This window comes from Eublepharis macularius, chromosome 17, assembly GCF_028583425.1.
Source record: "Eublepharis macularius isolate TG4126 chromosome 17, MPM_Emac_v1.0, whole genome shotgun sequence".
In the NCBI taxonomy this organism is placed as follows: Eukaryota; Metazoa; Chordata; class Lepidosauria; order Squamata; family Eublepharidae; genus Eublepharis; species Eublepharis macularius.
In genome coordinates, this window is record NC_072806.1 from 10616649 (window position 1) to 10643268 (window position 26620).

General features: G+C 42.9%; 1 protein-coding gene across 1 annotated transcript in view; it reads left to right on the forward strand.

The window, feature by feature from the left end:
* Window positions 1–26620, forward strand: part of PRDM16 (PR/SET domain 16) — a 321075-nt gene that overhangs the window by 222066 nt on the left and 72389 nt on the right. Inside the window, exon 5 of the mRNA XM_055001781.1 lies at window positions 20821–20961. Coding sequence (XP_054857756.1) covers window positions 20821–20961 — 141 coding nt within the window. The remainder of the gene's footprint in view (window positions 1–20820; window positions 20962–26620) is intronic.

Genomic DNA, 26620 nt, shown 5'->3' on the forward strand with positions numbered 1-26620 from the left:
GAGTGGCCGAGGACATCATGTACCCATAGAACTGAATCCTGGGACCAAACTTCCTGAAACTTGGGAGGGAGGTCTTTGGTGGACAGGAAGGAGTAGGTTCCTTGCAAATTTGGTGGAGTTTGCTTGAAAAATGCCCCTCCCACCAGTCTCTTGGATAGTTTTCCCCATAGGGAATAATGGCCAGATAAATTTGGAATTCTCTAATCAATCTAAAATCTAAAGGCAGCAAACAAGCTTTCTTCTTAATACTAGGTGTCAATGAAAATTCTTTATTTTGTTTCCCATTATATTCTGATCATTTTGTCAGATCTCTACTTTCCACTCTCAGTTTTATCAATTTATTTGTATTGCATGTTGCGCATCGCGTAGGCGTTGTACACCATTTATACAGTATTTATCTGCGCAACGTATGTCATTTACACATCTAATGTATCATGATGATTTATTGATGCTCTAGTAACACTGAAGGATGTGTACATTTGAGAGGGAAAACTGGGTGCAAAGATACAGAAAACAGCATGATACAATGAATTACAGATTCAATTCCCACGCACGGGAAACCAAAGTGGAAATTTTTCAGCTGAAGGGATAAGCAACTAGAAACTGTCCATCTGAAAAGCCTGGCAGAATGAAGAAATTTTCTGTCAATTTCCTAAAAGAGACAAGTGATATGGCCAAAGGCAGCTTTTGTAGGGGGTAGTTACTGATAAGGCACTGCTCCTTTAACACAATTAACTTTCTGACAAATCGTGTTTGTGAAGGGACGTTTCTAGACCAGCTGTCTTGGAAACTTGAGCATGCTGCGGTATGCTGTTTGGGACTCAATTTACTTTTGGGATGGATGGGTTGTCTGCCTGCCCCTCCCCCCCCCATGCTTGAATTATGGGAGGAGACATAAGGGAACCCTTAATGAATCATAGCCAAATCATGCCCCGCCCCTGCCCCGCCCCCAAGCAGATTTCTAACAATGGTTGCTTAGGGAACCATACAAAACATGTTTCATCTTCATATGCAATCTTACGTTCTTCCTGCAAAAGGCAGCATCTCATGCCATGCTGGGCATGCAGCAATTCATGAACCCATATAACCCATCCATTTTGATCCCCTTTGGGGGGATCCCACAACCCAAGTTCTGTCCTGACTTGTCAAGCCCTGAAACCTATGGAATTAGCCATATCCTATGCTTTTTTTCAAGCTAGAGAGGACTTGACATATAGTTCCAAAGAACTTGCTGTGCTTAATCTCAAGCGCATGTGCTGAATTACCGGATTGCAAAGGGTTCCAAAATTCTGCTCTTCTGAGTTGTTTTCTGGATTTGAGAGTTCTACAGTATCTAGTCGTGTTTCCAAAGTAATAATAATATAATAACATTTGATTTATATATCGCCCTTCAGGATGACTTAACACTCAGAGCAGTTTACACAGTGTGTTATTGTTATCCTCACAACAATCACCCTGTGAGGTGGGTGGGGCTGAGAGAGCTCTGAGAGAGCTGTGGGTGACCCAAGGTCACCCAGCTGGCTTCAAGTGGAGGAATCGGGAATCAAACCCAGTTCTCCAGATTAGAGTCCCGTCACTCTTAACCACTACACCAAACTGGTGTAGTGTGACCAGTATAAGAGGAATCCTTGATTGTTCTGGGGTTTTTTCAGAGTGCTAGAGCTCTGTGCATGCTCAGTTTGTTGCAGCTGTCAGTTCCTTTGTATCTTCCTCCACCCTGACCTGGATAGCCCTGATATTGTCAGATCACAGAAGCTAAGCAGGGTTGGCCTTGGTTAGTAAATGAATGGGAGACCTCAAACAAAGACCAGGGTTGCAGAGGCAGGCAACGGCAAACCACCTCTGTTAGTCTCTTGCCATGAAAACCACACCAGCGGTCACCATAAGTCAGCTATGACTTGAGGGCACTCTCCACCACCACTACATTACCAATGTGCTTGTGTGCACTGATGGACATACATGCTCAGGGATGTGTGTGTGCATGAATGAGACACTGTAGAAAAATAATATCAAGGTGCAGTCAACTGCAGCTGCAGTCAACTATGTACGTTATAATATCAGAATTAACTTTAGAAACCATATGAGTTAAACCAGAATTCAGGAAGAATAGAACACAAGGCAGGATGAGCCCAAAAAGAACCAAGGACCAAAATAGGGAGGAAATTACTCACTGTAAAAATGAATAGTCAGTGTCAGAGGTCTGCAACTTACGTCTCTAGAGTAGAGATGGGCACGAACCAAAATACGAACCCAAATTTGTGATGAACCAAGCCGGTTCATAGTTCGTGAACCAGTGGTTCGTCAGATCCCGTTTCTGAAGAACCACCACAAACTTTAGGCTAGTTCATTTGGTTCATTTTTTGGTTTGTCACTGCAGACAGCCTGATGCTGATCAATCAGTTTCCTAGGCAACAGGGGATGGACTTCCTGCAGGCCTTCTTTTGACCTGGAAGTGACCTTCTGCTGGCCCGGAAGTTACGATTTTCTGACCTGGATGTGACATTTTCACGAACGAAAGGAACTGGTTCGCGATCTGGGGGCAGGTTCGGGAAAGTTCGTGGTTCATGAAATTTGATGAACCATGAACCACATGGTTCGTTTTTTCCCAGTTCATGCCTATCTCTACTCTAGAGCCATATGTGGCTCAGTATAGAGCCAAATATGGTTCTTCATAAAGAAATCTTTAAGTTAAGGTATATTGGAAGGGTAGGTGGGATGGTAGAATAACCAGTATGCAAAGGGACGTACAAGAAAAGGTTCTGATGGGGCAAAGGGCTTCTTGGAGAAGCTTTACAGAAAGGGAAATGATAGAAGGGAATGGTTATTCTAATCCAAACGCAAACTGTACACAGATTTAGGACCATGTTCCAAAATAATCACACAAGATGCTCTGGTGTATATTTATTTTTTAGTCTGAGACCTCATGTATGCCACTTCCTAATAAAGGACTCACAACAACCAGCAAAATCAAAAAGAGTCCAGTAGCACCTTTAAGACTAACCAATTTTATTGTAGCATAAGCTTTCGAGAATCATGTTCTCTTCATCAGATGCAGAACGTGATTCTCGAAAGCTTATGCTACAATAAAATTGGTTAGTCTTAAAGGTGCTACTGGACTCTTTTTGATTTTGCTACTACAGACTAACATGGCTAACTCCTCTGGATCTATGACAACAACCAGCATTTGCACTGCGGAAACTTTACGAATTCTTAGTCAACATGTCAATTATCATGAATGTTAAGTGGTATAGTTGCAGTTATCCCAATGGACTTTCTTATACTGGATTATACTGGATGTTTGTGGATCTTTTGCTCTGAACGTTGACATAGTGTAGGTCTTGGATTGCTGATGGTTGTAGAGTCCTAGACATGGCTATGGAATAAGAGACCAAAAGGGTTAATATTCCCCACACCATTCTGTGATGCTATTCTGCATGTTTTCTGTTTGGGTTGCAGACTGTATTTCTCTTTGCACTCATGAATGACTACTTAGAGAGCATGTTGACAAATTAATAAAGGTAAAGCCTATTAACTGCCGTTTGGCAGGCTGATTATGAGGCCAGAGCCAAACATTGCAGAGCTTAGAACCTTGGTTTTCAACGAAGCGCCGCTGCCAGTTCAATGAAACAAGCACGTCCAATTAGAAATGTTAGCAATTCAGTGGGCAACAAGGAGACTGTGCCATAATTGCATTGCGAACGCAGCAATGAAAATATTTTCGTCAGTTCGAATGCACGGACCAATTTATCATGTGCCTGTCTGCTTTCATCTCTGAGAGAGGGTAATAACAAGGACCACATGTGGGACTTTGGCCTCCGCCTTGAAGAAATGTGCCGCTAATCCACTGTGCTACAGAGATAACTTTTGTTGTTAAGCAGTGCTATGTAGCACAGTCCATGTGCGATGCAAAGGAGACTATACACTTTTGGAGGCACAGGTCAGATGCTGCTATAGGAACAGAACATCAATAACAAGCCTCCAGATCTTTGCCTCCTTAGAACCTTGCCCCAGCGGGAAACCTAAACAATTAAAAATACAACAGAAATAAACAGCAAAAGATAGGGGAAAGGCTTCTCTGTGCAGAGCAGGTCTTTCTCGCCTCCCTCTACTAGATCTTCCTTTCGGGTCTAGGCAGGGGTCATTTCGTAGAAAAAGAGCTTCAGGAACTCATTAGCATAACTCATTAGCACAACTCATTAGCATATGCCACACCCCTTGCCATCACCGGAAGAGTGTCATTAGCATAACTGATTTGCATATGCCACATACCCCTAACATCACCTATTCTGGCTGTTTTGGACCCAATCCTGGCCATTCAGGGCTGAAATTGGGCCCAAAATGGCAAAAAGGGGCTGAAAATGGCCGAAAAGTGGCCCAAAATGGTCAGGATCGGGCCTCTGCTGAACAGGAGAGTGATACACCACCCATCAGAGCCCTGATCCTCGACATTTTGGAACAAATCCAGGCTGAAACGGGCCCAAAATGGCCCAAAATCAGGTGGGCAGGGCCACCTGACATGTGACCTCTTTAGAGAACTACCAGAACTGTGTTCCTGTGCGTTCCCCCTCAAAATGAGCCCTGGCTCTAGGCCAGGTGGCTTTTTCACCTTGCATGGCAGAAGGAAATACAGGGCATTCGAAACCAGAAGCCAACATGGGCAAAGCGGTGCAGGCTGTGCTACTATCTATTCTTCTGTACATATCAACGAGGCCTAAGTTTGTAGCCATCGCCATATTGTATGGCAGTGAATTTTATATACCTTAGTGAAGCATTGTGCAAAGAGGTAAACGGATCACGAAGGGATGGCTCGCGCACTGCACGCACATCTTGTCCCCTCTTCAGAATCCCCATCTGGTCACAACATCTGTTGTTCTTGAGCTTCTGCACAGAGGCCCTCAGTCCTTGGCTCCCACCCACCCACCCCCGAGGTGTTCCGGCATGTTCCAAAGTTGAACATCTTCAGAAAGTCCTCAAATGATACCAGATGTGCTGCTGATGTTCCCGTTAGGGTGAAAAAATGTACTACCGTCCGATTGGGATTTTCCATACCCTCATTTTTCCCTCCGTGAAGACGCTGCTGCAACAATTCCAACAGTGTCTTGTTACACAGTGTGCCATTCAGAGGCACAGATAGGCTTTTATGATGTGAGGTGGTTGCGTGGGACAGTGAGGCAGGCATTGTGTTGTACAATCTGGTTCTGTAGTCAGCAGTAGGCAGCATGGGTGGGAATTTTTTCCCCCCCAAAGCCATCCAGTTGACCTTACATTCAAAAGCTGTAGGGAACTCACAGGGTGAACCCTCGGCAACTTTTATGTCGCGTTCTACCCACTCTTTGGCTTAAATGCATTTCATCAGTCTTTCCTCCCCCACCCACACAATAAATTCCTGTACACATCTTAGACAAAAATCTCCTCACTTAAAAAAAAAAAACAGGGTAAAGTATCAATAATACTTAGTCAAAGAAGTCAGCATTATATATAATAGCCACGTAGCCTCAGTGGAATAGCCTCAGTGGAATAGGCTTCCTCGAGATGTGGTGGGCTCTCCTTTGGAGGTTTTTAAGCAGAGGCTAGATGGCCACCAGACAGCAAAGCTGATTCGGTGAACCTGGGTAGATCATGAGAGGGAGGGCTGGAAGGGTTACATCAGTGCTGAGTTCTCGCAGCCCCTTTTTACATGCCCAGGATAATGCCGATTGCCACTTTGGGGTCAGGAAGCAATTTTCTCCAGGCCAGTTTGGCTAGGGATCCTGACAGTGTTTTGACATCTTCTAGGCATGGAGCAGGGGTCACTGGGGGTGCGGGGAGGGGAGAGAGTGGTGAATTTCCTGCACTGTGCAGGGCTGGACTAGATGACCCCGTAGGTCCCTTCCAACCCTATGAATCTATGGTTCTATGTGTACCCTTGTACAGATTTTTTAAAATCCAGAAGAGGAGGCAAGACAGAGGTGTGTTTCTGCAAATGTGTGTGTGGGGGGGGGGGTGACCCAGGTTTGCAGAAAAAAGCAAAACGTTTTAAAATGAGATCTAGAATTATAACTGATCTTGAGACTACTGTGATCAGTTCCTCTAAAGAAATAGATCCAGAGGAGTTATCTGTGTTAGTCTGTAGTTGCAAAATAGTAAAGAGTCCAGTAGCACCTTTAAGACTAAGCAACTTTATTTTAGCATAAGCTCTCGAGAACCACAGCTCTCTTCATCAGAGGCATCTGATGAAGAGAGCTGTGGTTCTCGAAAGCTTATGCTACAATAAAGTCGCTTAGTCCTAGAGAAAATGACTGCTTTGGAGGGTGGATTCTGTTGCATTATACCCTACTGAGGTCCCTCCCTCCCCAAACCCTCTCTTCCCCGTGCTCTGTCCCCAAATCTCCCAGAATGTCCAAGTCCAGAGTTGGCAACATTTGTGGTAGGGTATGAGCTTTTATGAGTCACAGCTCACTTCTTCAGATAGTGTCTGAAGAAATGGTATCTGAAGAAGTGAGCTGTGACTCAACAAAAGCTCATAACCTACCACAAATTTTGTTAGTCTTATAGGTGCTACTAGACTCTTGCTCTTTTCTACTGGTGTACTATGGTGGTTGAACCCCATAATCTAACTACCACTAAAGTCACTTTAACCAATTAGCAGCAATTTTTTACACAAAACAAACTTGGCTCAAAATAGAGATGATCTCAAATTTCTCATGCATGCCATTTGGAGCCTTCCACCCCATCATGGCGCCATTTTGATTTTCCACCTCCTTTGTGTAGATTGAATCTTGGTACAACCATACATGCAGGCATATCAGAATTGCTTTCTTGCAGTGTTTCACCAATGTCCAAAGTTACATCAGTAATATAGAGGAAGGGGAAAGGACCTTAAGCAAGCAATCTTAATCTGGTCTACTTGGAAGTAAGTCACATTTCATTCAGTGGGGCTTACTCCCAGGAAACTGTTCTTCATGTCGTAGCCTGTGAAACTGAAAGCTGTGACAAACAGGGCATGCGCTGTGTTCTGTAGAAAAATTAGAAATAAAACAAAACAACAGCAAAGGATTTGTAATGCATCTGTTCCATTTTCAAAAATAAACCAGGTAATTCAGAAATCCAAAATCTTGGGAGAAATTCAGACGATAAGAATTTTGGAAGCTTCCCTAATTGAAAAACATACCTCACCTTTTATAACCTCCATATTATGGGTTCTTTCTAAATCCCCTTGACCTTCTCAAGGAAACAAATATGTAAGGTCTTTATTGCTTTAAATGCCCTGAGGGGTAATGTAACAGTTTCTAAGATCTCAAGTCCCCCCCCCCCCCCGCTTCACACACATACCTCTTAGCAAACCTTTTCCAATGATCTTTCTATAATTAGTTTTTCCCCACAGATTCATGTCCACGAATTAATGGTTAATGGGAGCCAGTTGTATTTTAAAAAATAACAAAATATGAACTGGTCAGTTACCCCCAAAGCCCTTTACATTACAAATTGTGTTCATGGATAATATTCTGCCCCCTTTAAATCCTCTGTCCCCCCACACCAAAAAAAACTATGAACTAAATGAATGCCTAGTAAATGGTCATATGTTTCTTAGCTGCCTGAGCAATCACATTCGCCTCATCTCAGAAGGCCAGATGGGGGATTTTATAGAAACCAGACCCTTGCCACAGGTTTAATTATCATAGTCCTGACAGAAATGAGTGAAATTCTGAATGACCGGCCATGGAAGAGACCAAAAGCCTATGCATGGATTTTTTCCTCCATAAAATTTTATAGCTTCTTAAAGAAACACCATTCATATATTTTACGAGCCCTAATCATTCACTAATGCCTGTGGCTGCACCTGTGGCATTCAGTCCCACTATTCCCAACTCAGTGCACAGTCTTGTTTTTGACCAACCCCGACAGGCCGCGCACGCCCTGAAGGAGAGGCCGGCCTGGCTTCGGTTACCTGGCAACCAATCTAATAAGGCAGAGGCAAGGAGATTTATGGATATTTACCTGCTGACGTGTGCATTTTGACATTGCGAAAAGAGTTGATTACTGTAGGGTTGCCAACTAGGGTTGCCAGATCCAGGTTGGGAAATTCCTGGAGATTTAGGGGTGGAGCCTAGAGAAGACGTGGTTTGGTGAGGGGAAGGACCTCAGAATGGTATGATGCCATAGAACTCACCCTCCAAAGCAGCCATTCTCTCCAGGGGAACTGATCTCTGTCCCCTGGAGATCAGTTGTAATTCCGGGAGATCTCCAGCCACCACCTGGAGATAGTTGGCGACCCTATTGCCAACTTTAAGTGAGGAAATTCCTGGAGATTTAGAGGAGGGACCTCATCCTGGTATAATGCCATCGAGTTTTCTCCAGAGGAACTGATCTCGGTCACGGGGAAATCAGTTGTAATTATGGGAGATCTCCAGCCACCATCTGGAGGTTGGCAACCCTACTTGAATACCTAAATTTCTTAGGCCTCAAGCCTGAAACAGATCACTTTGCCAATGGCATCTTGGGCACAACCCAATGGCATGGTTAACGATGCCCACCAGCTCCTTGGATTCACCTTGTTCATTTCAGCCACCACCCTCTCTGCTACTTTGACATCATCATGAGGTTCAAACTTGTTTCCTTTTTCCTTGCTGACCTTCGGCAGTCCATCGTGTAGCTTGGAAAGATACAAAGTATCCTTTTATTGAGCAGATCAATTCAAAAAGGGTCTAGTAGTAAGCTCGGAGTATTTGGATAAACTGTCAGCCCTTGGAGACAAGAAAGGGTCTTTTGTCCAGAAAGGGGAGGGGGGAGAGACCGTTATACTACCGTAGGATCGCTGGATCTCATCCAATAAAAACTTAGCTTGGTATGGGGGGAGTGATTGTGGTTGTCTAATGAAGGATCTTTTACTTCAGGTCTTAAGTGTGTTTGATTTATTTATTAGAATGTAAGTCTGACATCCTATGGCACAGTCAGATTCTATGGCAAAGTCCTTCTTTAAGAATATTGTCCACTGACAAAGAGGACTTTGTGTGAAGCGAGCCGAGAATTGCTGTGACTGAGAGCAGGCTATCCTACAGCAAAGGAAGTCAGCCTGCAACAAGCATTTGCTTTTCCTGGCCTCGCAGGGCAGCTTGTGGAGGCTTTTCCAGTTTGCTTATCCTCTGGCCACTTAATTTTAAGTGACAGAAGCCTTGCTGGCCTACATCCGATACTTGAGGCTATCAAAGAAGAGTCAAGGCTGCCAAGGAACATTTAGGGGTGGAGGGGGAAGACGGGCCTCTTTGGATCCTGGGCTGGAAGCATGTCTTTTAGAGGAGGCAGGAGCGTTTGCAAAACTGATCCAGGCCCTGCTGCTTGGGGGGCGGGGGGGGGATGCTGGGCAAGTGTGAGAGCAATCCCAAGTGGGTCTACTTAGAAGTAGCTCCCATATATATATTTTTCCCCTTAATCTTCCCCTTGTGGGGTCCATTCTCCATAAGCAATCTCATTTGGAAATAGTTTTATAAAAAGCATCTGTTTCTGCATCTGAGATTGTCAGATTCATGGACAGCCTAGCTCTGCATCCCCCCCTCCCCCACACACACACACCCATTCATTTGCAAATAGTGGTTGTTGTGGGAAGAATTACAGAAGTCTTTCTGGATTCCGTGATGAATTTGGGTAAAGCAGAATGAATTTATTTCTGTCTTTCCTGAAACTTGGGGAGCGGTGCTACCCTGCATCCATAGCAGGATCTCTTCCATGCCATGCCTCTCTTTTGGAATTTTGCTGTTGCTTTAGTCCCATTCTGCCTTAATTGCAGTTTTCCAAGGAGAATTCCAAAATTCCTATATTGTGGATGAGAAAATGTAGATGAATGTAGAACTTCAGGAAACCTCTTCTGCCCAAGTTCTACGTTCATCTACATCTTCTCCTCCTCTACAAAGTTACCAGTGCATTGTCGAAGGCTTTCACGGCCGGAGAACAATGGTTGTTGTGGGTTTTCTGGGCTGTATTGCTGTGGTCTTGGCATTGTAGTTCCTGACGTTTCGCCAGCAGCTGTGGCTGGCATCTTCAGAGGTGTAGCACCAAAAGACAGAGATCTCTCAGTGTCACAGTGACACTGAGAGCAGAACCACAAATGACAAAAGGCACAGATTGGACACTTGTCTTCTTCCCTCAAGTTTTGATGAGAAATGTAGGCATCCTGGTCTCGCAGCTTCGCTCTCTGACTGCTGTCCAATGGACTTTTCAACTGTCACTTGTCCAACATTCCGCCAAGCTGCCTACATTTCCCATCAAAACTTGAGGGAAGCAGACAAGTGTCCAATCTGTGCCTTTTGTCACTTGTGGTTCTGCTCTGAGAGATCTCTGTCTTTTGGTGCTACACCTCAGATGCCAGCCACAGCTGCTGGCGAAACGTCAGGAACTACAATGCCAAGACCACGGCAATACAGCCCAGAAAACCCACAACAACCATTACCAGTGCATATTTAGAAGCATCTCTATCAGGTTGGGATCTGTGGTTGTGATGTGTACTAAGGTCCCTTTTACTGCATCATAAAATCCAAGAGAGTTTTGTATGTCTTCACACAGCAATGGTGAGAGTTTCTGCAAAATTATTTTTAAGTTTCACTGACTTCACACAATGCCTTTTGCTAAACTCCCCACTGCTATTCTCTCTTGCATTGATTGCACCAATTTGCTCCCAGAGGGCTTGTTTTGTGCCACAGTAAGCTTTATAATACAGGCGCAAAATAAATAGATCTTGAGATTCACGCATATCTCTTGCTTCTGCTGCTAGTGTAACTTTCTTGGAAGCATCCACTTTAGAAAATTGTATGGTATAACCACCAAATGTGGTAGAGCATCGCCTCTCTGTTTATGACATCTCCGACACAACATGAAGAGTCAGTGACTGAAATCATTGCTGATCTAGATGGGGTGTAGTACATGCATATATCATTCCTATAACATTCCCTCATTTCTTTATTTATCAATAATTTTCTATTCTGTTCATGATTTCCTGCTTATTAGTCAGAGAGGTCCATCGTCTTTCTCATATGGAATTCAAATCACAGCCTTCATTTCTAATTTGATGCAAAGTGCCAGTTTGTTGTAGATCTCAAATGTTTTCGTTGTGCTTGTATAGAAACGGATGTGTCAAACTGTGATTTCTAAGTGTGCAAGATCAGAATAGAATTGCGGTACCAAATTTTGGAAAACCCCCACAAAGCTGAATTGCCCTCTCTAGATGATCTAATATTTTGAGCGAATGCGAGGCAATCATTTTGTTTCTCTGACTCTACATGAATCCTCCTTTTGTAAGCGTCTATCATATCCCCATCCTCTTAGTCATCGTAAATCTTTACCCAACTAAAGAAAAAAAATTAGGAGGGCCACACATTTCCCTTAGAATCCTCTTCGAAAACCCACCAGATCTTTCCAGGTTTCTGCAGAGGTCTGTCCAGGATGGTTCACAGAGGCAGAACCCAGAGCAAAAAGGTCCAGCTTCTCTCGTCACTACCATTTCTGTATCTTTCCCAGTGTTTGTCTTCCAGATGGGGTAAGAGTTCGGAATCATTATAGGAGCCCAGCCTACCAATGCCCTGATTCACTTTTGTCTTAGACAGCCTGCCATGTGTAGAGCTGCTGCAGCATAGTGGTTAAGTGGCTGGGCTTTGAATCAACATTTTGCTGGTTCAAATCCCATGACTGCCACGAGCTCAGCAGGTGGCCTTGGGGTGCACCACTCCTCTCAGCCCAGCTCCCCAGCTGTATTGTGGGGATAACAACAACACTGACTTTGTTCACCATGCTGAGTGTGACACGACTCTATCCAGAAGAATAGCATATAAGCTCACTGTTATTATGTTATTACTTCCATTTGCTGACTGGGCTTCTATAATGGACCTCCTTTCATTCCCCCCCCCACCCCCACACTGAGGCAGACATCCTCACCAAAGTCCAAGTTTGCTTGGTAGAGGTGCACAGTGCCAAGTAACAAATCTCTGTTTATGGTTGTAAAATTCTTTTTGTTCCACCCTGATAGGCAGTTATATTTTTTGACTTTTTAATCCAGCCCAGACCTTGATAGGGAAAAAGCAGGAGCCCTCTTATTTTTTGAATGAAATGACACCAGAGGCTGAATAACTCTCAAAAGGAACAGCAACTTTATTAAATAGGCAGGGATGGAATACGGGCAAGTCAGGGGATGAAATTGCTGAGGTAAAATTAATTGGTGGAACAGAATACTTGAAGCGTTTTACCAGTGCAACCAGCCTGTTCCAGAAACGTCGTCTGAATGCACAAGCAAAGACCTAGATGAATACATGAAGCTGCCTGCGCCAGGGGTATAGATTTCTGACCCTTGCCCAGCAGGATTGGAGTCTATTGGCACCTTAGAGACCAACGAGATTTCCAGGGTGTAAGTTTTCAAGAGTCAGAGTTCCCTTCTTCAGACCCGCTCTGACTCTCAAAAGCATACACCCTGAAAATTTTGTTGGTTTGTTAAGGGGCCACTGGTCTCAAATAGTGCTAGTCTACTGCAGACCAACATGGCTGCCCACCTAAAAAAGTCCTGAGTAATTTTAGTGTAGCACCGTGGTTAAGTGGTTCGGCTGCAAATCAGCCCTTTGCTGGTTTGAATCCCACTACTGCCATGAGCTCAGTAGATGGCCTTGGGTAAGCCACTCCTCTCAGCCCCGGCTCCCCAGCTGTATTGCGGGGATAATAATAACACTGACTTTGTTCACCACTCTGAGTTGGGCACTAATCTGTTTAGAAGAGTGGTATATAAACATACTGTTGTTCTTGTTCTTGTCATCTACAATACGGAGATCCTAACTGGGAGTCTTGATAACTTTGCACCAAACATGTGTGGCAGGTAAAAGTATCATTACAATCACATGTCATCTCCTCAATTAGTCATCAGACTCAATCTATGCATCGGTCAGCTTTCCAGATGCACAGTAGCTACGGTTTGCACAGAAGCTACAGTTTGATTTCCTTACGATTTGCAGTTTCTTTTGGCACCTGTGCAACAAGGGGACAACCATATCTCCCAGAGTCACAGTTAGGTCTTGTTGTTCAAAGTTCACACACATTGCTCAATTCCACTCCCCCCCTCCCCTTGCTCAAGCATGAAATGTCACACATCCTGATCGGCAGCTGTTAACATCAGTAATATAGACTTAGATGAACTCCAAATGCTAAGATTCATTTTGTGTTTTTCAATAAATAACCAATTGACTGATTGATCAGTTTTTAAAAGCAGTTGTCTGTAGATTGTCTTGCACTTGTGATGGGGTTATGAACTAGAACTCCGTGGGCTGTATGAGACCATATATGTGTGAAATGCAGCTGATTGTACTCCACTGTTTGAATATAGGGAAAGTAAACCTGGCAGACAGGTTCAAGCTGCTCTGAAACAGAAGAACTGCCTGACAAAAAGTTGGCAGAACACAAACAGAACCAATGTGGGCCAGAGTATCCTTTAATTATAACACTAACCTACCTTACTGGTATAAGGATTACAGCAACATACAGTCTGCCCCTTGCGAACGGAATATTATATTTACCAACTGCGGTATAAACATGAGTGTGCTTGTACTGTGGATCTATATAGAGTATACCTTATTCACACCTTGTCAAACTCAAAAGCAACCGACGAGAGTGCCAAAAACATAAAAGGTATCGTATTATTAAACACTGCAGTGTGGGGAAACCGTGAAGAGACCAAAAAAAAAGTTCATAAGGGCAACGCTTCTTCCCACAACTGTGGCACCTTCTTTTTCTTTTCTTTTCTCAGCATGGCTTCCTGTCCAAGCCAAACTTCAGTATACATGAAACTAATAGCAGCTTAGAGATGGTGCGCTTTCCCCCCACTCTTCACTGGCATATTTCAAAACACGAAACCCTCTGCTTTAAACGTGTAAATTTGTGGTCAGTCCAGCGGTTTTCTGCAAACCTTTACCCCGTGAACTCCTGCAGTTTTATGATAACCTATTGAAAGAGGAAGGCCCACGCAGTTTTTCAGAGGAACATTTCTGCAGCACCTCAGCGAAGTCATCTGTTTACTGGAAGCCAAGTGCAAGGACTGTTTTTGTGGATGGGAGAAAGATCAGAAGAATCACAACAAAGGTCTATTAAATTCAGCATCCTGTTTTTCACAGTGGCACACACACGGGGTGCTAAGGCTAAAGCCTCCAACGTTACTGCCATCAGCAACCAGTATTCAAAGGTAGACTGCCTCAAAACATGGAGGTTTCATTTAGTCACCACGACCAATAGTCATTGGTGGACCTACATTTTGTCTTACTCCGCCTATTAAAAATCACCCAAGCTAGTCCCTGTAGCTACATGTTTGGCAACTTATATCAGAAATTAATTCCACAATATGTGAATAAGTATTGCCTTTTGTGTTGTCAATTTCATGGGGTACTCCTGCCAAGATCTGTTATTGCGAGAGGAAGGGAAAATAACCTTTTCGTCCACATCATGCATCAATATATCCAAATCGGTGAATACTTAAAACTGGGAGACTGGGACCATGAACAGACAAGAAGATATTTCTACAAACCTGAAAAATGCTCGAGGTTTGCAGAACAATCTGAAATCTTTCTTTAAAAAATTGAGAGTTACAAACATCCAGAATAATGAAAGCAGCACTGTAACTTAGAGAAACAAATGGGAATGAGAGAAGGAAGCAGGGAAAAGTGAGGCTATGCGAATGGCCAGGAGAAGGTAAAGAAGAAATTGTTTGGAGATGGTGCTACGGGGGAAACGAGGTGCCCTTCACAAGTCCTTACAGGACCCCCGCTGCACAATTGGACCCAGCCCAATAGCTGGCACTGCTCAACTGAGCCATAGTTTTCCCTGCTAGAGGCTGCCAGGTTGGGGGGGGGGGGCGTGAAATAGGGAAAACTGAAGTCGAGGGGGGTGAAGGTAAAGGTAGATTGTCTGGTGGTAGAAAGGAGAGAAGGAAGCAGGGAAAGATGACGGTGCAGGGGCTGCCAGATTAAAAGAGTGTGGAGAGGGGATTCAAAGGGAAGTGAGGGAAACCACTAGTCCTTGGATGTTTCCCCATCATGCAACAGGGTCCAACTCAGCTGGCATTGTGCAATGGGGCAGAGTTTTCCCTGGTAGAGGCTGCCAAAGAGGGAAAGCTGAAGATGTGGGAGAGGGAGAGAAAGGTGGGTTGGCTGGAGGATGGGGAGGAGAGAAGGAGAGTCTTTGGGGCTTTCATGGAAGGGAAAGAGAAAATAGTGGAGGAAAGGAAAATAAGATGTCCTCCACAAGTCCTTGTAGGTTGTCCTGCTTGTAATTTTATAAACATCTACAGTATCCCCCTCCCTGTCATCTTTTTTTCCTAAAATGAAAAGGCTCAAATACTTTAGCCTCTCCTAATGCCAAAGGTGCTCCCTTTCCTGCCCCTTGTGCAACTCTAAATCCATGGCTTCGTGCCAATGCTCAAATTCATATTCTCATAGCCATGAGATTCTCAATCACTTGCACCACAAGTTCTCAGAAAACATGAACATCCACATGAATAATAATAGTAATAATATTAATAACATTTGATTTATATAACGCCTTTCAGGACAACTTAATGCCCACTCAGAATGGTCTACAAAGTATGTCATTATTATATTGTCGAAGGCTTTCATGGCTGGAGAACGATAGTTGTTGTGGATTTTCCGGGCTGTATAGCCATGGTCTTGGCATTGTAGTTCCTGACATTTTGCCAGCAGCTGTGAGTGACTGGCATCTTCAGAGGTGTAGCACCAAAAGACAGAGATCTCTCAGTGTCACAGTCACAGCTGATCACAGCAGATCACAGAAGATGCCAGTCACAGCTGCTGGCGAAACATCAGGAACTACAATGCCAAGACCACAACTATACAGCCCGGAAAATCCACAACAACCACATGTCATTATTATCCCCACAACAAAACACCCTGTGAGGTGGGTGGGGCTGAGAGAGCTCCAGAGAACTGTGACTGACCCAAGGTCACCCAGCTGGCTTCAAGTGGAGGAGTGAGGAATCAAACCCAGCTGTCCAGATTAGAGTCCTGCGCTCTTAACCACTACACCAAACTATGCCATACACTGAGTCAGACCCTTGGTCTCTCAAAGTCACTATTGTCTACTTTGACTGGCAGGCTGCTCTCCAAAGTATCAAGCACATCACCTACTAATTTCACATTGCCTACAACTTGACATTTTTATCTAGACATGCTGAGGATTGAACCTGGGACCTTCGTCATGCCAAGCAGATGTGCTACCACTGAGCCATGGTTCCTCCCCAATGGCCCCATTGTGCATAAGGCTCATAAAAACCTATATGAGCGAAGGGGTGGTAACATTAATACTGATATGTGGAGAAGGAGAGGAAGGCATTCTGGGGAGAAGGGAAATGGACACACGCAGGAGGTAGAGGCAGAAATCTTGGGTGCAGAAAAGAAGAGTTGTAATGGAGAAAGAAGAATGGAAAGAAGAGAAGCCAGGCAGGGAGGGATAAGATCAGGAAGATTTTTAAAAGCAAATAGGGGGATATGAATTAAGATTTTACAAAGAGAACTCTGGAGGATCAGACCAAGGTTTAATTGAGTTCTATATCCTGTTTCCAACAGTTGCTTCTTGAAAATCCATCAGCAAAACGAGAGGGAAACGGCCATCCTCGCCATTTCACACACACACACACACACACACATCTCCAGCAACTGGTATCCATGGAGATTCAGTATAGCTACCATGGTCCCTAATGGACAGGTGCCCCATGAATTTATCTAATTTTGTCTAAGAGTCTCTCTACACGAGACATCTTACACAGAGGTGCTCAAGTGTAGGGAGAATCAATGTTAGCCAGGAAGCATAGTTCAAAAAGACAGAGCTGGCAGAGATCGCTCCTCAGAGGATTTGTTAATTTCATCTTCTCCTCCCCAAAGGCTCTGTCAATTTCACCTCCCCTTCAGGGAGGCAAAGATGAAATTAACAAACCCTCTAAGGAGCAATCTCCACCAGCTCTGTCTTTTTAAAACTATGCTTTCCGGCTAACATTGCATCTCCTTATACTTCAGTGTCCCTATGTAAGAGGTCTCATGTAGAGAGACTTTGCCAGTGCATTGTATCCTGTGGTAGTGAATTCCACACATTAACCCTGCACATTAACAGAATGGAAAGATAGAAGAAGCCGGTGCAAGGAATGGAACAGAGTGAAGTGATCAAAGCGATGTACAAGGGGGGGAGTGAGGCGGGCAGCAGAGCTGAGCACAGATAAAAGTGGCAAGAGGAATCATGCAGAGGAACACTGCCTCCCTCCCCCCAAGGTATTACGCTGTGTTCTTGGTTGCAGAGGATCTTCTTTTCTATCCAGTCTCCCAACTGCACAAACACAGTTCCCTTCCCTTCTGTTGCGTGCAAAATCTTCATATCTGTTTCTGGAACAAAGTTTTGACAGCGCTGAGATAACCCAAACCAAAAAAAAAAAAGAAAATGTGAATTGTGACATTTAAAGGGGGTGGGGACAACAATATCCTGATTCTTAAAAGCAACACATTTATTGTTCTAAAGCAGTGCATGACTTTTTTTTTTTAAAAAAAAGCTCTTTCTAACTCTTGCCAAATAAAATTAGCATGTCGGCCAAGCTGTCAAAGGCAATCTTCTTGGGGAGAGGAAATTTAATGCATCTACAAAGTGGTGTTGTAGAAACCAGGGCGCTTGGGCACCGATGCTCATGGCTGGTACATTTCTTCATGCACCCAAAGAATCCATTAGCTAAACTGATGACAGATTATCCTGGCATTCTGACTGAACAACTCACCAGAGAGAGCTCCCAAATTAGAGAAGCAGGAAACCTCAAACGACGTGCAAAAAAAAGAAAAAGAAAGCCCTGCACATTCTACCTAGAAAATCCCCCCCCCCAAAATCAACTTTTGCTTTCGCTAATTCAGCATTTCTAATGTTAATGAATTATGAAACACGTCTTTGGACTGAGTCCCCGAATGTCACTCGGTGGAACAGACCGAAAGTGCGAGTGGAATGCTGGAACCGAATGCAGTGCTTGATGGTTCTGTAACCGGCCAATCCCAATGCCTCTATCTGAGTGCATCAGAACATGAGGAACTGAAAATAATGCAGCGTTAGATTAGCCATAATGGAAAGAAATTTCAGATCCTTTGCAGCTTGTGGCCCACTCCATGTGAGCCGCTCAAAACTGTAATGGTTCATCCAAGAATCCAGAATTCATAATGGGGCAGGGCAAGAATTGGCTGCAACTCATCCTGGAGAAGTCTGCCTTTCAGACTGGATGAAACAGGAAATGAGAAGAGGTGGTGCATGTCAGATGCCTTTTTCGGTGAGTGGGGAGTGAAGAGGTAGAGTCTAGCCACGGGAGAGGAGAGATTAGGAACAGAAGTGAGGGAAAGTCCTAGGGGACATATTGATTTTGCGACATGAAAAATTCCCTCGTAATGTACAAGATGTGTTTTCTGTTCAGTTAACTCTTTTTATGAAGGACGTCAGGCTTAGAAGCTGTTCTGACAGCAGTGCTTTTCATTCCCAGCAAACTGGGGGCATCACAGGGCAGTCTGCACCGGTGCTGTTTAAAAGGAAATGTACAAAAGATCGCTAAAGAGACATGGGCAACCTGCCAATCTGTTGTTGAGAACATTTCCCACCTTCCCACCTTCAGAAGTTTGAGCCACTTATCTGCAAAAGCAGAAATGCAGTTTTCTTAATGTCAGTCCCAGTCATCGCTTCACATTGCAAGCACGTTCTTATCCACACTGTCTTTATCGCGCAGCATGTGCTCCAGTCACAAGCACAGGCATCCCTCGAAATGTTGTATTTAAAAAGTGCCTGTCTAGAGCACTGAATGATAACTCCACAACTTTGAACCGAGCCTGGGACAAGCAGAGGTGACCATTTAGGATTGCTTCAGTGCTGTTGTGATATGCTGCCTCCCTGCTACTATCCCCAGCTGAGAACCAAACAGCCATATGTTGTACTCCTCTGCAGGTTCCACATAATATTCAAGGGTATAGTATGTATTACAGTAATCACACCAGGAAGTACCAAGCCCTTCTGAGAGACACTTACATCTGAGAGAGTTTGGGTGCGAAAATCTTTCATACCTGCCTCTGTTCTTGCAAAGGTGTCACCTTTCCTGTGAGAAGAAAGTAGAAGGTGGAGATCTCCGGTTCTGAAAATAATTCTGAAAAAACACCCATTTTTTTTAAAAAGGTCACACTATTCTGTTTGTCTCCCCTACACACACACACACACACACACACACACACACACACACACACACACACTGAGTGTGTTAAGTATTTTTGAGAACTGCTACATTGAGAGCTGATCATTGAACTATCAAGATGGATAGCTATGTTTGTCTGTAGCAGTAGAAAAGAGCAAGAATCCAGTAGCACCTCTAAGACTAACAAAGTTTGTGGTAGGGTATGAGCTTTCAGGAGTCACACGAAGAAGTGAGCTGTGATGCATGAAAGCTCATACCTTACCACAAATTTTGTTAATCTTAGAGGTGCTACTGGACTCTTGCTCTTTTCTACTCTTATGTTTTTCATCTTCAAACCCATGAGTCATGACTCTCCTCCTTGGAGAAACTATGAAGTATGTTGTCTCCTCATTAACCCGATGCTTCTGGTCAATGGAGCTTTGCCTTGTTGGACTCTACTGATTTTCCTGACAACTGTAGTTTGGTTTAAAAGTACAAGCATTTTTTCTGGCTCAGTCGTACATATCGATCGTATTGTGTCTGAGTAAATGTACTTCCCATAAGTACGTTTTATGATGTTTTGCAGCTCTGTGATTAGCAAGAGGAATGTATTTATTTTTATTATTTACTAAAACGTTTGTTTATTATTTATTTAATTCAATTTATATTCCACCCTCCCCACATCAGCAGGCTCAGGGCGGTTTACAATCTGGAGACTGGAGCCATTTGTTGTGGTTCAAGGCAGCTTACCATATCAAGTTTTGTTTATGTATTCCGGGTAGATCAAGATGGGTAGCCATGTTAGTCTGTCGGTAGCAGTAGAAAAGAGCAAGAGTCCAGTAGCACCTATAAGACTAACAAATTTTGTGATAGGGTATGAGCTTTGGTGAGCCACAGCTCACATCAAGGCAGCATCCTGTGTTTCAGTGTGTAACCAGTTGCTGTTTCATCTCAATGGCTCAGGAGTGAGCTAGGCCCAAAGACTTAGGGCCAAGCTACAAGTGACGAATGACACTTGAACAGCAAGTGTATTTCTCCCTGTTCACTTGCCCTCCACTCAATCCACTTGCCGTTCAAGTGTCATTCGTCACTTGTAGCTTGGCCCAAAGGTGGAAATTACTGTATAGACGTTACAACCTCTGGATTGGGCCTAGAAATCTCCTGGAATTACAACTAATATTCAGAGGACAGAGAACAGTTCCCCTGGAGAAAACGGCAGCTTTGGAGGGTGGCTTCTACAGCATTATACCCTGCTGAGTTCTCCCCCTCCCTCCCCCAAACCTGCCCTTTTCAGGCTTCACCTCCAAATCTCCTGGAATTTCCTAATTTGGAGCTGACAACCATAAAAATCAATGTTTTATATACTTAATCATTACAAATTTTAAGTTTGTCCCTGCGTCTTCCAGATAGGGTTTCAGTGTTGTTTTTTGTAAACAAATCGTTCCAGAAGTGTCTGTTGTGCTCTCCTTCCAACACAACCCTTTGAAATGGCCATATAATGGTTGGGCGACTTGCTAGACATCTCTTTTTTCTCTCTTTAATCCTTACTGGGCTTAAAACAGACCTTGGAAAGCAATTGACTTCCATTTTGGTCTTGCTCTTTCAATTTTTTTTTTAAATACTCTTGCCTTCTCTTGCAGATTGGAGAAGAGCTGGGACCCGAAAAATTTTGCGTTGATGCCAGTCAGACAGGAAATGGAAATGGGAACTGGTTGAAGTACATCCGAGTAACCTGCTCCAGTGAAGAACAAAACCTCGTGGCATGCCCCATAAATGACCAGGTATGGTCTGGCTCCATTTTAAACCTCTCTCCCCAGCCTTTTCTTATTTCTCCACCAGCGGGTTGAATTTTGTTGCTGTGTATTTGGTCTTTGCTTGTTGAAGTGGCAGCGAGTATGTTGTGGGATAAAAAGATAACCATATCATAGATGAAAAATGTGATTATTTAATGCTTGGGTTCAATTGAGACTAATGCTTTAATTGCAAAGCATGCTGGACATAGAAGTAAACTGTGCTTCCTCTATGATGAAGGGAAAGGACTCTTGTACATGCTCAGAGGCCAGTTTTTACTTGAGTTTTTTGAGAGGGGGAGGTGGCTCAGTGGAAGAGCTTCTGCTTTGTGTGTAGAAGGTCGCAGGTTAAATCCCCAGCATTTCCAGTTAAAAAGGACCAGGCAGTAGGTGACATGAAAGACCTGTGACCCTGAAGAGCTGCTGCCAGTCAGAGTAGACAATACTGCATTGGATGGAACAAGCTCAAGAAGTATCTGAAGAAGTGAGCTCTAATTCACAAAAGCTCCTACCCTCCCACAAATTTCATTAGTCTTATAGGTGCTACTGGACTCTCGCTCTTTTCCACATGATGGAACAAAGGTCCAATTCAGTATAAGGAATCTAGCAGCCCGGGGTTCGAACCCCTTGTTGTGCTGTGGAAGTTTGCTGAGTGACTTCGGCCTGGTCACTTCCAGTTTAACCTACCTCACAGGGTTGTTCTGAAGAAGGATGTTGTAAGTTGACCAAAGTTGACCAAAACAGTGACCAAAATCATAGACCTTCCAGCAACTCTCCTAGTCCGGTTCTGAGTAAAACCATGAAGGTTAAGTCTTTTTGGTAACTTGGGCATCATTGCAGGACTGACGTCAGTAAGGGCTAATTGTTTAGCCCCCCAAACAGCTTGTAAGACATCATAGACCCTTACACAGTTTTTTTTTTTTTAAAACAGCATGGGAAGAGGGTAGAATTCCTCCTGCCTCCCTGAGGCCATTAGGAAGTCCGCCACACTTGATCTCTTTGGCTCAGTAACTGCAGTTGTTACCAAAGCTTTTTTTCAAGTGTGCCTTTCTGACATTTGGAAGGCTCCACCGGAGTGAATATAGCATCTGCAGCAGACATCCCTCATACAACAGATAAACTTTTCTGTTCCTGATGAACAGCTCTTTCGGCTAGTGAAAGAGTCCTTAAAAGAGCTTGGTTCCTTCCATGTCTCTGGAAGGGATTGCTTCCAAAAATTCTCCTCATCCCTATTTCCACCTGGATTTGGGAGTTCTGAATTACCTTGCTTCTGATACCTAAAAAATCTTCCATTCATTTTTTGTTTATCATTATTATTTCCAGTTTTTCTACAGAAGGCACAATTTCCTGCAGGTTACAATTCCTTCAAGTTATATACATCTTCCCCCTACAGTACTGAAGCATTCTTGGGCATGGATAAAACAAGGAGATGCTAGACAACAACCACGTATCTGTTTTCCCAAACCGACCACCCTCATACCAAAGATGCACTGTTTTAAACAGCTTTGTGATGTTTATTTATTTATTTATTTTATTGATTGATTTGATTTGATTTATACCCCGCCCTCCCCACAGATGGGCTCAGGGCGGCTAACAACATTAAAAAATACATTAAAAGTCACAAAACCATAAAATCAATAATAATTTTTTAAAAGTCATTAAAATAGTCCAGGAGCAGGCAATTTATACCAATATTGGGAGTCCGCATATGGGCATAGCAGATGGCCTAGGGCAGCCCCAGAAAAAGTGGTCTCATTTACAAAATGATTTTAGAAGAAGAAGAAGAAGAAGAAGAAGAAGAAGAAGAAGAAGAAGAAGAAGAAATATCAATCACTGTCACACTGAAAAAAACTCACGGAATGTCTGGCAATCCAACACAATTCCAATAACGTCTTTATTAATATTAATAATAATTAAATAGTTGAAGATATTTTTCTTCTTGGGAGTTCCGGTGCTTATTCGTCCAGTACTTCAAGCCTTTTTATACCAGTCAGTGTGTCATAGTGAGTCTAACAAGTAATAGGAGGGAAGGAGAGGTTCAAATCCATGGCCAACCACTCACCTTCAATCAAACTTCCCTTATTGGTTGTCATGTGGACAAAATGGAGAAAGGGGTACAATATACTGTTTCCTGAACTCATTGGAAGAAAGACAAGATAAGAAAAATAAGATGGATTTCTGTAAGGAGTGCTGATTATTAAGGACTTCTGCATTTTCTTTATTACTCTCTTTTTTAAAAACACATATATACACTGGACTCTTTTTAAAAAGAAATATTGAGGTGGTTTCCCCAAAATATACAGCCAATAAAAATTCAACTATAAAATCACTTTCCATGTAAATAACGTTTAAGAGCAGTTCTTAAGGGCAAAACTCTTCTGAGATAATTAATGGCTAAAATCCTTCTGTATAAAATTAATGTACAACTGAAAAAAGCAAATAACACACAACAGGTGAGGCCACAATAACAACAAAATAAGGAAGCTGGTAAACTCAGGTGACAAAGCGCAGGCAATAAAAAGTCTTTACTTGCAACTGAAAATCTGGTGCCAGGCAGAGGGGTTTGGGGAGGACATTCCACAGACAAGGTGCCATGACGAGAAAGGCCCTGTCTTTAGTAGCCCTCTACACACACACACACCTCTGAACCTCTGGACACGCCCAGCCTTTGATAGAAACTGTATCTTTTACCAAGCCAATCCTCAGGTGTAAACTATATCTTTTAGTAAGTAAACTCAAGATAATGGCTGCATTGGAGATGGCTTTTGACTGGACAGAAGGGTTTTTTTAAACATTCGTGCAGCACATTTCAAAGCTTGCTGCTCCATTTTCATTCTGCAAGTCTTTTCTATTTTTTATTTTTGTTCTCTGTAGTGCCATAAGACTTAAAAATAACAACGTTATTCTCCGTCACCTTTGAATGCTTTCCTCTTTTGGGGTGCAGAATTATGCTGGACCCAATGTAAACTGTCATTTTATCCACGGTAAAAAAATTATCCCAGTAAGAAATGCTGTCATTGTTTTCAAAAATGTCGATAACGAGGGGGCTGCTCCTTCTTCAAAATTTGCTTTTGTGATTTCAATTACAAAAATATCATGTAATATCTACACCCTGTACTGGATACTAAAAAGAGGCGAAAATTTCTTTTGAAAAATATAGGGGGGGCATCTTTAAAAATCTCTGTGTGTGTAAAGTTCCTTCAAGCCTCAGCTGACTTATGGTGACCCTCATAAGCAGGGCTTTTTTCTGGGAAAAGAGGTGGTGGAACTCAGTGTTGGAACTCAGGACCGCACAGTGACGTCACTTTGGATCAGCTGGAACAAGGGGGGAGTTTTTTAAAGTTTAAATCGCCCTCAGTGAAAATGGTCACATGGCCGGTGGCCCCACCCCCTGATCTCCAGCCAGAGGGGACTTTAGATTGCTCTCCGCAGTGTGGAGGGCAATCTAAACTCCCCTCTGTCTGGAGATCAGGGGGCGGGGCCACCAGCCATGTGACCATTTTCAAGAGGTGCCGGAACTCCGTTCCACCACGTTTTGCTGAAAAAAAGCCCTGCTTGTAAGGTTTTTAAGGCAAGAAACAGTCAGAGGTCATTTGCCATTACATGTGTTCTGATCCAATTGCGTATTCCAGTAAATTGCAACTGAAAAACTGCAATATCCCAGTTCTCGAAATAATTCCTGTATTTTCTAACATATTGTTTTATTGAATCTTACTATGTGGGTACATTACTGGGCTATGGGAAAGCTATTTTTTAACCATCCAATGGAAGGCCATACCAAGTCTTTCTGTTGTCTTATGCACAGAAATTTCCTCATGCTAGTATCATTTCTTTTTTTCTGTCCAAGCAGAAATCTTATTGGAAACATGCAATGACATGTCAAACAGCTCTTTCTACTTCTTTTCAAAATTTCTGCATCAAGTGTATCATCAGCTTATATTCTCCTACATCCCTATCAGGGGGAAGTTCTAAACGAAGCTGGTACCACATTCCCAGCTGGCAGTAAATGATTTCTGCAATTTTTAAAAAAAATGCAACTGGAAGATGTTTGATATTGGATAAGATGGGGCAGCTATTGCAAATCTAATTGTTTTCTGATTTCTTTTTGGCACTCCTTACAAGAAACTATGTCTGAGGTCTTTGTGATACAGGTTTCATAATTAGCTTTGACTAGCAGTGATAAAGCTTCCATTTCTCTGGCAGGTGAACTTTCCCTAATGAACCTCTGTCCACTTTTCCCTTCTTTAGGATTTCTAGGCATTTCCCAGGCAGGAGTTTGAAATTCAGCTCTTCAGTTCTTTCTTGTATCAGTTTCGAGGATGCCTTAGAATGGAAGGGGGGTGGAATTTTTGTTCATCACGAAGAATAACATGATCCTGATGACCTGAAGTACTTTTAATACCTGATTCTTTTTGCAGAGTACATAAACATGTTATAAATCAAGATGCCAACCCTGTAAAAACTGCCTTTTTAGATTTTGTTAGCCCCCGCAATTGTTTGTACTATCTCCTGATGTGTAAATTACACCAAAAATTGTAGATGACACCAATTATTTAGAAACCCTAAGACCCCCGTAGTGCTGTTTTTTGAGCCAAAGATTTCCAAACTGTTGACCACCCCATTAAGTCTCTTATCACCAGTTTTACAAACATTCAGAATATCATTCTAAGTTTTCAACATCACAAAAAGAGTCAGCTGAAATCAAGTTAAGAAATAACAGAAATAAGCAGTGCACTGAAGTCAATGGGTTTTGAAGAGTGTAACTAACTCTGTTTAGGATTTTACACTACCTAATCCCAAACTCTTGAACAACAGACATCAACGCTGAAGCTTATTTCTCTCTCTCTCTCTCTCTCTCTCTCTCTCTCTCTCTCTCTCTCTCTCTCTCTCTCTCTCTCTCTCTCTCTCTCTCTGCTGTGGGTGTGCATGTTTGCCTGTAAATTGAACATGTTTAGCAGCCCCGATTTCACCCGGCAGCTCACAGGAACCTGTTCAAACCACCCAAGTTTGCATCAAGCCAGCGAATACATGAAGTTCTTTCGCACTCCAAGTTCTAAACCTTCAGGTCTTGGGATGTAAAGACAGACTCTCCTCTGGTTTGTTTGCGTGATGCAGTTTGAACCTTTTCCTTGGTATGCAAAATTAATCCACCCAGCTTCTTAATATCTCCTTCTGGTCATTGAATTGACATCCAGAGCTTGAATCAGGACAGGCAGTTTGTTCATCTTTCTTTTTTAAAAAAAATTAAGATGGACAACACTTGTTAAACATCACATACACATTCAGAAGCCGAAGAGTTTTATGACAAATAAAACTACTGTAGAAATTCACCACAGACTTGTATTCTTGTATTACATGCTGAGTTACGGAGTGCCATGTGCAATTCACTGTTATAAGATCATCTAAGAATTCTGAATTCTCCATTTTATTCCCCCACCCACCCCAAATTTAATGAATAACCAGTCCTTGTTGCTCATTTCTGCATGTGTCTTCCAAATATAACTCCAGGAGCAACCAACACAGAACTAAATCATGATATTTTGACATTGCATTTGTCACAAAATATGTATTATTAGTATACATGTATATGTAATATGTATATTATTGCATGTATATAATATGTATATTATTACATATAACAATATGTATA